Source organism: Chlorocebus sabaeus, chromosome 9 (assembly GCF_047675955.1).
Source record: "Chlorocebus sabaeus isolate Y175 chromosome 9, mChlSab1.0.hap1, whole genome shotgun sequence".
NCBI lineage: Eukaryota > Metazoa > Chordata > Mammalia > Primates > Cercopithecidae > Chlorocebus > Chlorocebus sabaeus.
Genome location: NC_132912.1, coordinates 12,511,218 through 12,523,916, shown reverse-complemented (window position 1 = coordinate 12,523,916; position 12,699 = coordinate 12,511,218). Strand labels below are relative to the sequence as shown.

At 50.8% G+C, this 12,699-nt stretch overlaps 1 protein-coding gene and 1 pseudogene across 4 annotated transcripts in view; one reads left to right on the top strand and one right to left on the bottom strand.

Moving 5' to 3' along the window:
• The window catches only part of CAMK1D (calcium/calmodulin dependent protein kinase ID), a 490,514-nt gene extending 479,713 nt beyond the window's left edge, over positions 1 to 10,801 (bottom strand). For all 4 annotated transcript variants that reach the window (XM_008002265.3, XM_008002267.3, XM_008002270.3 and 1 more), the window contains exon 1: positions 10,394 to 10,801. In XM_008002265.3, the coding sequence (XP_008000456.1) occupies positions 10,394 to 10,485 (92 nt within the window). In that variant the 5' untranslated portion in view covers positions 10,486 to 10,801. The remainder of the gene's footprint in view (positions 1 to 10,393) is intronic.
• LOC103237897 (large ribosomal subunit protein eL6 pseudogene) lies at positions 328 to 1,225 on the top strand (annotated as a pseudogene).
• Positions 10,802 to 12,699: the final 1,898 nt, after the last annotated feature.

The window sequence follows — 12,699 nt, the reverse complement described above, 5'->3', positions numbered from 1 at the left end:
ACAAACTCTACCCAAACTCCCATTTCCCAGATCTTATGTTACTAATCAACAAGGACACTGAAGTTTGTTATCTTTACCTTTTTTCCTTTTTTTTTTGAGACCGAGTCTCGCTCTGTCACCCAGGCTGGAGTGCAGTGGTGCAATCTCGGCTCACTGAAATCTTCACCTCCCAGTTCAAGCAATTCTCCTGCCTCAGCCTCCCAAGTAGCTGGGACTACAGGTGCACGGCACCACACCCAGCTAATTTTCTGTATTTTCAGTAGAGACAAGGTTTCACCATGCTGGCCAGGCTGGTCTTGAACTCCTGACCTCAAATGATCAGCCCACCTCTTTCCCATCTTGCAAGATGGCAGGTGAAAAAGTTGAGAAGCCAGATACTAAAGAGAAGAAACCCGAAGCCAAGAAGGCTGATGCTGGTGGCAAGGTGGAAAAGGGTAACCCCAAGGCTAAGAAGCCCAAGAAGGGGAAGCCCCATTGCAGCCGCAACCCTGTCCTTGTCAGAGGAATTGGCAGGTATTCCCCATCTGCCGTGTATTCCAGAAAGGCCAGGTATAAGAGGAAGTACTCAGCCGCTAAGTCTAAGGTTGAAAAGAAAAAGAAGGAGAAGGTTCTTGCAACTCTTACAAAACCAGTTGGTGGTGACAAGAACGGCGGTACCCGGGTGGTTAAACTTCGCAAAATGCCTAGATATTATCCTACTGAAGATGTGCCTCGAAAGCTGTTGAGCCACGGCAACAAACCCTTCAGTCAGCACGTGAGAAAACTGCGAGCCAGCATTACCCCCAGGACCATTCTGACCCTCCTCACTGGATGCCACAGAGGCAAGAGGGTGGTTTTTCTGAAGCAGCTGGCTAGTGGCTTGTTACTTGTGACTGGACCTCTGGTCCTCAATCGAGTTTCTCTACGAAGAACACACCAGAAATTTGTCATTGCCACCTCAACCAAAATCGTATCAGCAATGTCAAAATCCCAAAACATCTTACTGACACTTACTTCAAGCAGCAGCAGCTGCGGAAGCCCAGACACCAGGAAGCTGAGATCTTCGACACAGAAAAAGAGAAATATGAGATTACAGAGCAGCGCAAGATTGATCAGAAAGCTGTGGACTCACAAATTCTACCAAAAATGAAAGCTGTTCCTCAGCTCCAGGGCCACCTGCAATCTGTTTGCCCTGACGAATGGAATTGAGCCTCACAAATTGGTGTTCTAAATGTCTTAAGAACCTCATTAAATAGCTAACTACAAAAAAAAAAAAAAATGATCAGCCCACCTTGGCCTCCCAAAGTGTTCGGGTATTACAGGCATGAGCTACAGCACCCAGCCTGTTATCTTTTTTCAATTAAAAAAAACTTTTAAGCCAGACATGGTGGCTCACACCTATAATCCCGGCACTTAGGAAGACTGAGGCAGGTGGATCGCTTGAGCCCAGGAGTTTGAGACCAGTCTGGGCAATATGGTGTGACCCCATCTCTACAAAAAATAAAATTAGGCCGGGTGCAGTGGCTCACGCCTGTAATCCCAGCACTTTGGAGGACCGAGACAGATCGAGACCATCCTGGCTAACACAGTGAAACCCTGTCTCTAATAAAAATACAAAATATTAGCCGGGCGTGGTGGCGGGCGCCTGTAGTCCCAGCTACTAGGGAGGCTGAGGCAGGAGAATGGCGTGAACCCAGGAGGTGGAGCTTGCGGTGAGCCGAGATGGCACCACTGCACTCCAGCCTGGGCGACAGAGTGAGACTCTGTCTCAAAATAAAAATAAAAAGAAATTAAAATAAAATTAGTCGGGTGTAGTGGTGTGGGCCTGTAGTTGCAGCTACTCAGGAGGCTGAGGTGGGAGGATCATGTGCGCCCACAAATTCAAGGCTGCAGTGAGTTACGATCACATCACTACACTCCAGCCTGGGAGACATAGCAATATCTTGTTTTAAAAAAAAAAAAAAACAAAACACAAAATATAAAACATCCTGTCAAAGAAAAGGAGTAGTAAGAGTTCTCGCATTTATTATATTTCTCACTGAAAGCGTTTGGGCTTTGAATTCCCAAGTCAACTTGGACAGTTAGAGGTTAAAGGCCCACCTGTCAAAGTGATCTAGCTCTTTTTTTTTCTTTTTTCTTTTTTCTTTTTTTTTTTTGAGACAGAGTTTTGCTCTTGTTGCTCAAACTAGAGTGCAATGGCACAATCTCAGCTCACCGCAACCTCCACCTCCCAGCTTCAAGTGATTCTCGTGCCTCAGTCTCCCGAGTAGCTGGGATTACAGGCATGCGCCATCACGCCTGGCTAATTTTTGTATCATTAGTAGAGACGGGGTTTCTCCATATTGGTCAAGCTGGTCTCGAACTCCCGACCTCAGGTGATCCCGCCCACCTCAGCCTCCCAAAGTGCTGGAATTACAGGCGTGAGCCACCCCGCCCGGCCTGATTTAGCTCTTCCTACTGATAATTCTAAAGGCACAAAACAGCACTTTCACAGAATTAAGCAGCTCTTTCCTCTGCTAACATTTCCAGCCTATCACAGGCGTTTCCTACTGTGACAAAAGAGGAGGTACCTCGAAGTCCCTCTGAGAATTTCATCTTCAAATTCAGAATCCCTCCCCGGGGGAGCTGAGAAGCCCAAGGCTATGAGCCTGCCCCTGTAAACTGTTTCCAGAGTCTCCCAACACAAGGGCACCCACAATGGGCAGACAGAGCAGGTGCTCCGAGAATTCTTGGTGAAACCGAACAAAACCACCAAATGAACTGTTCTTCCAACCTCAAGTCCTGGGAGAATCTCAAACCCCACATCCAGTCTACCAGCAATTCCTACCAGGTCCACCTTTAAAACACATCCGGAATCCAGCCGGGTGCGGTGGCTCACGCCTGTAATCCCAGCACTTTGGGAGGCAAAGGCGGGCGGATCACGAGGTCAGGAGATCGAGACCTTGCTGGCCAATATGGTGAAACCTCATCTCTACTAAAAAAATACAAAAATTAGCTGGGCGTGGTGGTGCACACCTGTAATCCCCGCTACTCAGGAGGCTGAGGCAGGAGAATCACTTGAATCTGCGAGGCAGAGATTGCAGTGAGCCAAGATCGCGCCCACTGCACTCTACTGCCCGACTAACATTTTTATTTTATTTTATTTTATTTTATTTTATTTTATTTTATTTTATTTTATTTTATTTTATTTTATTTTATTTTATTTTATTTTATTTTATTTTATTTTATTTTATTTTATTTTATTTTATTTTATTTTATTTTATTTTATTTTATTTTATTTTATTTTATTTTATTTTATTTTATTTTATTTTATTTTATTTTATTTTATTTTATTTTATTTTATTTTATTTTATTTTATTTTATTTTATTTTATTATTTTGAGATGGGGTCTCGCTCTGTCACCCAGGCTGGAGTGCAGTGGCACGATCTCGGCTCACTACAAGCTCCACCTCCCGGGTTCATGCCATTCTCCTGCCTCAGCCTCCCTAGTAGCTGGGACTCCAGCCTGGGCGAGACTTTGTCTCAAAAAAAAAAAAAACAAAAAACAAAAAAAAACACAACACATCCAGAATCCAATCACTTCTCATTACCTCCATGCTGCTTCCCAATTCTAAACACCATTACCTCTCAGCTGGATCACTGCAAGAGCCTAACTGATCTCCCCACTTCTGCCCTTGAACCCCAACCCTCTGTTCCCAACACAGTCACCCCAGGGATCATTAAAAGCACAAATCAGACCAAGTCACTCCCCTGCTCAAAACCCTCCAAGGTTCTCCATTTCTCTTAGAGCTAAAGCCAAAGTCTTCACTGCAGCCTATGAGGCCCTTGTCAACCTGCCCTTCCACACCCCCCTTGTCCTCACCCTCCCCCCATCTCTCTCTCACCTTAGCTCCCCTTACTCCTCCCCCTTGGCCGCATGGCCTCCTGGAAGCCACTGGGCCTCAAAAATGCCAGGCATGGCCAGGCGTGGTGGCTCACACCTATAATCCCAGCATTTTGGGAGGCTGAGGTGGGAGGATCGCTTGAGCTCAAAAGTTAGAGACCAGCCTGGGCAACAAGGCAAGATCCTATCTCTACAAAAATAAAAAAAAATCAGCCAGGTGTGGTGATGTACACCTGCAGTACCAGCTACTCGGGAGGCTAAGGCAGGAGGATCGCTGGAACCCAGGAAGTTGAGGCTGCAGTGAGCTATAATTATGCCACTACACTCTGACCTGGTGACGGCTTGAGACCCTGTCTCAAAAAAAAAAAAAATTCCAGGCAGGCTCCCACATCAGGCACTTGCCCTTGTGGCCGCCTTTGACCGGAAGAGTCTACGTTCAGACAGTCCCATGGCTCTTTCCAGATCTGAATTCAAGTGTCACCTCAAGCTGCCATCGCCCCACCCCACACATCCACTGTGGCTCTTGGTTCCTGCCTAACCTGCAGCTTCTAACGTGCTGTTCCTTTCCCTTCTTTGCTCCTTGTATTTTCTGTGGCTCCAGGAGAGCAGGCATTCTCGTCTGCTCACTGCCGTCTCCTCAGTGCCTAGAATATAGCAGGTGTTCAACCGATATTTTTAAATGTATGAGAGGCTGAATTTATATCACGCCTCAAAACAAGAGGACTGGGGAATCCAAACGTCTAAGGAAGACTGCAGCGGGGATACCCTCGGGGAGAAGTCTAGGGGCTTCCCGCCCCTCCTTTTTTCTCAGTAATGTTCTTCCTAATGCTTCTCACGGACTCTCAAATTCTGAGTAACCCCAGGAAAACAACTATGAAATCCACCAGTCAAATATACGAACCACCTCGAGTGTCTATGCGTTATCTCCCCCACCACACACACACACACGCACACACACACATAAACACATATATACCAAAAAAGAAAAGTTGAGTCTGTTTTCCATCTGGACTTTCAGACAAACCAATCATCTGTATCCTTAATAGGTATATTTATTGGGCAGTTTCAGAATAAGTAGCGTAGTATGAGATGAGTGGGAAAAGATGGCGCTTGACCCATGGAAGTTTCTATTTATAGTCTTCCCAAAGCAGCACCCAGCAGGCACTCATTTCATGAAAAAGGAGACACACTGCTATTGACACGAAGTGGGATCAGGGTGCTGGTCCTGAGCTCTTGTTGTGCTACTAGTACGGTCACAAAAATGTCCCTCCAGAGCCAAGTGCAGTGGCACGTGCCTGTCATCCCAGCACTTTGGGAGGCCAAAGTGGGAGGATCACTTGAGGCCAGGAGTTTGAGACCAGACTGGGCAACACAGCAAGACTCTGTCTCTACAAAAAATAAAAAAAATTAGCCAGGTATGGTGGTGCACACCTACAGTCCTAGCTACTCGGGAGGTTCAGGAAGGAGAATCACTTGAGCCCAGGAGTTTGAGGCTGCAGTGAGCTATGATCGCACCACTGCACTCCAGCCTGGGTGACAGAGCACAGTCTGTCTTTAAAAAAAAAAAAAAAAAAAAAAGGTTTCCTCCAAACAGAAATGACCTGCACCTTGCCATACAAGGAAAGCCCCTAGGGAACAAAAGCAAGTGACCTCCTTACACAGGGACCCACAAAATCTTAGGGTTGCAAGGGTACTTGAAAATTTTCTCATGGGCCGAGCGTGTGGCTCATGTCTGTAATCCCAGCATGTTGGGAGGCTGAGGCAGGCGGATCACGAGGTCAGGAGATCAAGACCGTCTTGGCCAACACAGTGAAACCCCATCTCTACTAAAAAATATAAAAAATTAGCCAGGTGTGGTGGCATGTGCCTGTAATCCCAGCTACTTGGGAAGCTGAGGCAGGGGAATCACTTGAACCTGGGAGGCGGAGGTTGCAGTGAGCTGAGATCGTGCCACTACACTCCAACCTGGCAACAGAGCAAGACTCTGTCTCAAAAAAAAAAAAAAAAATAGAAAGCAAGAGAAAATTATCTCATGTTCCCTGTTTCCCACCCTCAACCTGCCTTGATTTTATAGATGAAGAAACTGAGACAGGGAGAAGGTAATGTAGGTCAATGTCCAAGCAGCCTACAGGCCACAAAACCCTTCATGGCTGAACCAGACCTAAAACCCAGTCTCAAATCCTCCACGATGCCTTGTCCAGCCATCTACAGACAGGAATGACTTCAATTTCAAATGCTCAGCCTATACAAAAAACATGTATTCATACCCCGTGGAGATGAAGATACATTTTCTAGGGCATGCCGTGTTCTGCACTCCCAGGGAAAAGAGGTTTGTTGGGAGATTCATTTTGTAACGTGCCAAGTACCCAGGCCTTTCCATTCACATGCATTTCACAGCCTGGAAATTGCAGAAGTGACTTCTATGAGTCTGGGGTGCTTCCTAGACACCACACCGAAGCTTTCCTCCCATCCATATACTTCTCTGAATAGTATTTTAGGGGTTTCTTTTATTTTTTATTTTTTGCTTCAGTAGTCACTGAAAGATAGCTACGATAGAGATGGCCTGAACAGCCTTGGCAAATACACCAACAGAAATGTGTACCCCTCCTAATTGGCCATTACATAACATTTATTTGCTCTCATAGTGTGCCCAGGGTCTGAAAACATGCTGATTAATAGACAATAATTAAGTCTCACTACCTTATTCAGAGATATGATTATGTTCTGGGATTCCCTTTTGTAGGAGGCTGCACTGAAGCAACACAGGTTGAAAGGTTTCTTCTCCCTGAGACCCGACTCAGAGTGCATCAGACAACCCAGGCCAGACCACAAAGCCCGGTCCTTTCTCTTATGCTGCCCTTTGCTTCCTCAATTTCATTTTCCACCCTCCTGGGCCAACTTTCAATCCCATTCGGCCCCCACTCTCCAGCAAGGTCCCTCTAACCACACAGACTAACTGTCTTGACCCCTTAGCTTCCAACAGTAAATGCTCGACTCGATGAGGTGAGACACCTGGATAAGGCAGTGGATATCAGATTACAACGTGTGGCAAAGCGAGTGCTCCTCCAGCCTTTGCAATGCTTTATTTTAAATGCATGTGAACACTGTGAGCTGACAGCCCTGCTTCTCGCAAGGCTTTCCTGCCTTTGTCTCTTAAAGACGTATGGAGAAAGTGGGGCAAACAAAGTGACTGGAACTGTGGCATACTTTGGGAATGAATGCCAGTGGTTAATTGTTGACGCCTTTCATTTGTGTTAGATTTCATTCAAAACAAGACAAGGGACTAGACTCAAAATCCACACTGAAGGGAGGAGAAGTCAACTCCACATTAAGACTCAGGCCAGGGTCACCAGGGTGGAGCAGGCATCTCGAACTGGGGACCACTTCTTTAAAGTACACAGAGGCAGCCAGGCGCAGTGGCTCACACCTGTAATCCCAACACTGTGGGAGGCCAAGGCGGGTGGATCACAAGGTCAGGAGACCGAGACCATCCTAGCTAATATGGAGAAACCCCATCTCTACTAGAAATACAAAAAAAAATTAGCTGGGCGTGGTGGCGGGTGCCTGTAGTCCCAGCTACTCGGGAAGCTGAGGCAGGAGAATAGCGTAAACCCGGGAGGCAGAGCTTGCAGTGAGCTGAGGTCGTGCCACTGCATTCCAGCCTGGGCAACAAAGCACGACTCCTTCTCAAAAAAAAGAAAAAAAAAAAGAAAGTCCACAGAGGCAAAAGGATGACAATCCAAAAGCTCTGAAATGCTTCCAAGTTTAGATAACACTATGCTATCATTACTGCCATCATTATGTTTTCTTATTTACTTACTTATTTTTTTGAGACCGAGTCTCACTCCGTAGCCCAGGCTGGAGGGCAGTGGCGTAATCTTGGCTCACTGAAACCTCCGCCTCCCGGGTTCAAGCGATTCTCCTGCCTCAGTCTCCCGAGTAGCTGAAATTATAGGCATGCGCCACCACACCCAGCTAATTTTTGTATTGTTAGTAGCGACAGGGTTTCACCATGTTGGCCAGGCTCGTCTCAAACTCCTAACTTCAAGTGATCAGCTCGCCTTAGCCTCCCAAAGTTCTGGGATTACAGGTGTGAGCCACCACGCCCAGCCCAATATGTTTTCTTTACGTTAATATTAAAGTTCGTGTTCCAAATACTAAAGTTAAGTCAAATTATTTACTCAACATTTGCCATTACAATATCTACAAAGTGTGTCAACCCTGTATGGATAATCAAAAGTGGCTCTGTCTATCTGTTCACAGATACCAGCTCTGCCACTTAATAGCTAGCTAAGGTGTGGTAGCTCACATAATATCTCTGCCACCTTAGTTTTCTCATCTGCAAATTGGGTATAATGGTAAATACCTACTTCGTAAGGTTACTCTGAATTTAAATGAGTTAATACACATAAGGCATGTAAAATAAGACCTGATCTTGGGTATACATTTCAGAATACCATCTATGATTACCATGATTATTATGTCGAGTAAAAACATCTTGATTATCGCACTGTTTCTCTATCATTCTTCTAGGTCCCCTGCCGGAGCTACAGCAGGAAGCTCCTTTGCAAAGAATTCCATCCCAGGCAGAAGGGAATGCTTTGGGACCCTAAGAGGGACCTGTTCCCAAAGCTCACCGAACATGGCTGGAGTCCAAGAGGCTGTTCTGCCAGAGATGCACTTTGGCACCAGAAGGCAAATCCCCATTTTTCCCCAAGGTGGAAGCCACCCGCAGTCATCTCCAAACACGGTGCTCCAGCAAGAGCCACAGCTCGGAGCCTCACAGCCCTGCCACTGCAGAGGTGCAGCTGCAGGCGTCAGTTAGGGGACAGGGCATCAGTCACCCCGAGGCTACAGGCAAGAAGCCAGTGTGGGTGGGCTCGGGTGGGAACAAGCCATGCACAGGAAGACATTCACACAGGGTGGGTCCCCACACTCTCCCATTCCCTCATCGGCGGCCACAGCGCGGGTCCTGGATGACAAGCAAAGGCCATGCTTTCTTGTCTCTCAGTAACTTGAGCATCTCAGAATCACAACCCCAAACCCAAATAAACCTCAGTGGCAATTTTCAAAAGTTTTGACCCAAATTAACCCCTTACCTGGCTGCACTGAGAGGCAACCCCAAACCCCTATTTATTAAAAAGCTACATCTTTTTCTGTTTTCATTCCAACAAAGGTAGCAAATAGGTGCCCTCCCTGAAAGGCAACAACCACAGCAGGCAGACCCCGCTCTAATCCTCAGCGTGCGCCTTCCTGGGAATCAGAAGCAGGGCTGGGAACGCCACCCTCACAACTTCACTCCAAGGGACCTCCTGCAGATCTGCGTGGGGTTGGGGGGAAATGACTGAACAGCAGCAGACCCCGAGCCTGGAGGTGAAGACAATCTGGGTAATGTGGTGCTGGAAAAAAACTAAGCACAAAAACAAGCACATGGAAAAAAAAGGAGGAAGGAAAGAAAGAGCACCCGACAACGCACTGATTTATCCCAGGAAATAGCTCCTTTCTCTTCCCAGCCTAATCAACACCTCCCTGAACCCCTGCAAAATGTGCACTTCAGACTGCACACTTGTGCGTGAATACACATACACTGGCCGATACTGATGCACAACAAATACTGATCGTATGAGGGAAGAAAATAACTTTAACTTCAGACTCATTTGGCAGATCCTGATTCTCTTTCACTATCAGCCTCCCCACCTATTCTGAGCCGCTCCAACACAAAACAAACAAGACCCAACTCCTGGGCAGAAAGGGAACAGCAGCTGAGCTGAGCAGCACATGCTTGGAGCGTTCCTGCCATCGACTTCGGATTATTTCTGCTTTCTTGAGACGCAGCCATCAGCATGGGACTCGATGCAGCCCGGAGAGCACCGCCCGCGCAGCGACGCGCACAGACCCTCCCTTGGAGACGCGCTCCCCGGCGCGTGCGGCCGAGCCCGCGTGAAATGCACAGACCCTCAGGTGAGGCTCTGCCCACGTGTGACCCTGAGCACTGCGAAGCCCTTCCCTTCCATCCTCGCGTGGCCACCCAAAGTCTTGCCTACACCTCGTACGTGCAGATGCCAGTTCCATAGGAATACATGATGTAAGGACAGAAATGGGAATGACTGGAGGCTGATCTTCTCGTGACCACGTCTCGCCAACGCGGTGCGCCCATGCACACGGCGAGTAAACGCACACAGCCGGTAAACAGCCATCCCCACCATGCTCAGCCCACAGTCACGCGTGGGGAGAAGGCAGCGGAGAGGGCGGCGGTAGCAGGGGAAGTGGGAAGTCGCGCGCCCGCGTGGGCTGCTCCCTGACAGCCCGGCGCTGCCCCCTCCCCCTCCCGGGAACGGCGCCCACCCGGGGGTCGCAGGCCCACGCGTCGGGTGAGCTCGGGGGGCTCCGCAGCGCGGAGATCGGGACAATGAGGACGCGGTGACAGGCTGGGTTCCTGCCGCGGTGGTGGCGGCGGCGGCGGCAGCTGGAGCTGCCGGTGCAGCCCCCGCCGCGGCCACCTCCACCCTCACCTCCCCGGTCCCCACTTACGTTCCGAGGGTCTCCTTGAACTCGAAGATCTTCTTGATATCTTCAGCTTGCTTTTTCCAGGAGGAGCTGCTCTCGCCGTTCTCCCGGGCCATGGCCGACGAGCGCGGCGCGGAGGAGCGGCCGGGGGCGCGCTGGGGAGGGGGCGCCGGGGGCGCGGCGCGGGCGCAGGGGCGGCGGGGATGCCGGGCGGCTCGGGCTGCGGCGCAGCTTCCTCCTCTGCAGTTTCCTCTTTCGCTCTCGCCGCCGCCGCCGCGGTCCCTCCCTGGCTCTTATTTCTGCTGTTCTCGGGCACAGACTTCCTGCCGCCGCCGCGCGCCGGCTCCTTTGCCGCCGCCTGCCAGCCTCACTTTCTGCTACTTTCTTGCCTCCCTCCCGCTCCCTCCCTGCCGCCAGCCGCGCTCCCCCCCACCTCGCGCCTCCTCCCCCTCCTCCCCCTCCTCCCCCTCCCGCGGGCTCCCCGCCCTCCCCGTGCGCCCCGGCCGCTCCCCGCCTCCAGCGCGCCGCCTTCGGGGATGTCCCGCTCCCCTCCCAGGAGCGCCGGGCCGCGGCCGTCGTGCCCCCTGGAGCCCCGGCGAGGGCGAGTGCGGGCCCCCGGCAGGTGCGGGGCGCACGCGGGAGAGCCCCAGGCCCTCGGGGAGCTGGAAACCGAGTCAAGTCTGGGGGCGCCGGGGCTTTCCCGTCTCCGGCGGGAGGGGGCGCCTCTGCGTGGCTCGGAAGCGCCAGGCGGGCGGGGGTGCACGGCGGCCGGATGCGGGGCGCCGAGGGCGGGGCGCCTTCCCGCGCTGTGGCCGGTGGCCCGGGGGACCCGAGGGGCGCGGCGCGGGGCGGGTGGGGGCCGGTTGTTATGGCGACGGGCGGCGGCGGCGGCTGGGATGTAGGCGGCGGCGGGCGGGAGCTCATTCGCATTGCACCAAATCGGTTTCACGTCAGTTTCGGGACGGACCCGCGAGGAGCAAGCCGGGGAGCCTCTGGGCGGGCACGCGCAGGACGCGCCAGCAGCTGCCTCGTGGTCCCTTTGCTAGCAAAACTCCCGAGAGTGTTTGGCGGCCGTGCGGGCGCCCTGGTGCTGGGCTGGAGCGGCCGGCAGGCCCGGCCGGCCTGGCTGCCCTGGCTCACGCTTGGCCCCTTCTGGCATCTCCCTCTCCTCCTAGAGACTCAGTGGAAAGAAGTGATCGTCTGCCCCGCAGTCCCCTCGAAGGAGGGGCCCACCCGCGGCTGGCTTAGTAGGGTGTCCGGGTGGTGGGGCAGGCACCTGCTTTCCTATGGACTGCCAAAACTAACCCAGAGAATTCCCTCCGCACTCCCGTCTCCCGCTGTACTTTGGCCTGCCCACCCCACTCCTGGTGTCCACCTGTCAGAGGGCAGCCCACGTGCTCCAGTTCCCTGGTCCCCAACCTGCAGGGGCGACCTCTTGATCGGAAAATTTTAGGTATCAACACTTCCCCTCCCTCGGGGCCCCTCCTCGTAGTTGGGTAAACAGCTCTGTCTCTTGATTGGGGACACCTGTCCCATTTTCCCAGGACTGTTCCAATTTCACTGTAAAAGGAAAAAATATATATATATGCTCCCGGAATAGGAAACTTCATCCAGCACCTTCTCCCTAGTTCTGACTTTGGCTGGAGTGGAGGCAGCCCAGCTGCTCTCCCTCAACCCCTACCCTGACCCTAAAGAGGTCAGACGACACCCTGGCATCCCCATTCCTAGGACCTCAATGCTGGTTTCCGTCTTTCAAAGACGGTTAGCTTAAGGTTCTCCAAACTGAGAAGAGCAAATAGAGGATTTACTTGCAGGTTAGATATAGAATAAATCCACAAACCCAATTTCCAAGAGGGATGGGTGAGAATAATTACTAAGGAACCTCTCTTATACTTGAGGCACATTACCAAGGTCCAAGGCAAACAGCATCCCCTTCAATAAAAAATATATTTGAAAAACTATCGTGTATTTTACTTGTGCCAAAGGTTAGATAATACATACAATGGGAACCAGGGCATAAGTCAACTAAGATCCCAGCTGACACTTATCCCATGCTCCACCATCAGCATCTTCTTGTCCTTTCTTTCTCCTTCCCTTCCTCCCATTCTGTTTCCTTCTCCTCCTTTCCTATCTGGTTCTCTCCTGTGTTGCCCTTGCTCCCTGGCCTCAGGAACAGCCTCCAGAGCTCATGGAAACAATTCTCCTTCTCAGCTTTTATCCCCACAGCTAAAGAAGCGCTGATTCTCTGCTACTCGGCCATAAAAAAGAATGAAATCATGTCCTTTGCAGCAACGTGGTTGGAACTGAAGGCCATTATCTTAGGTGAAATA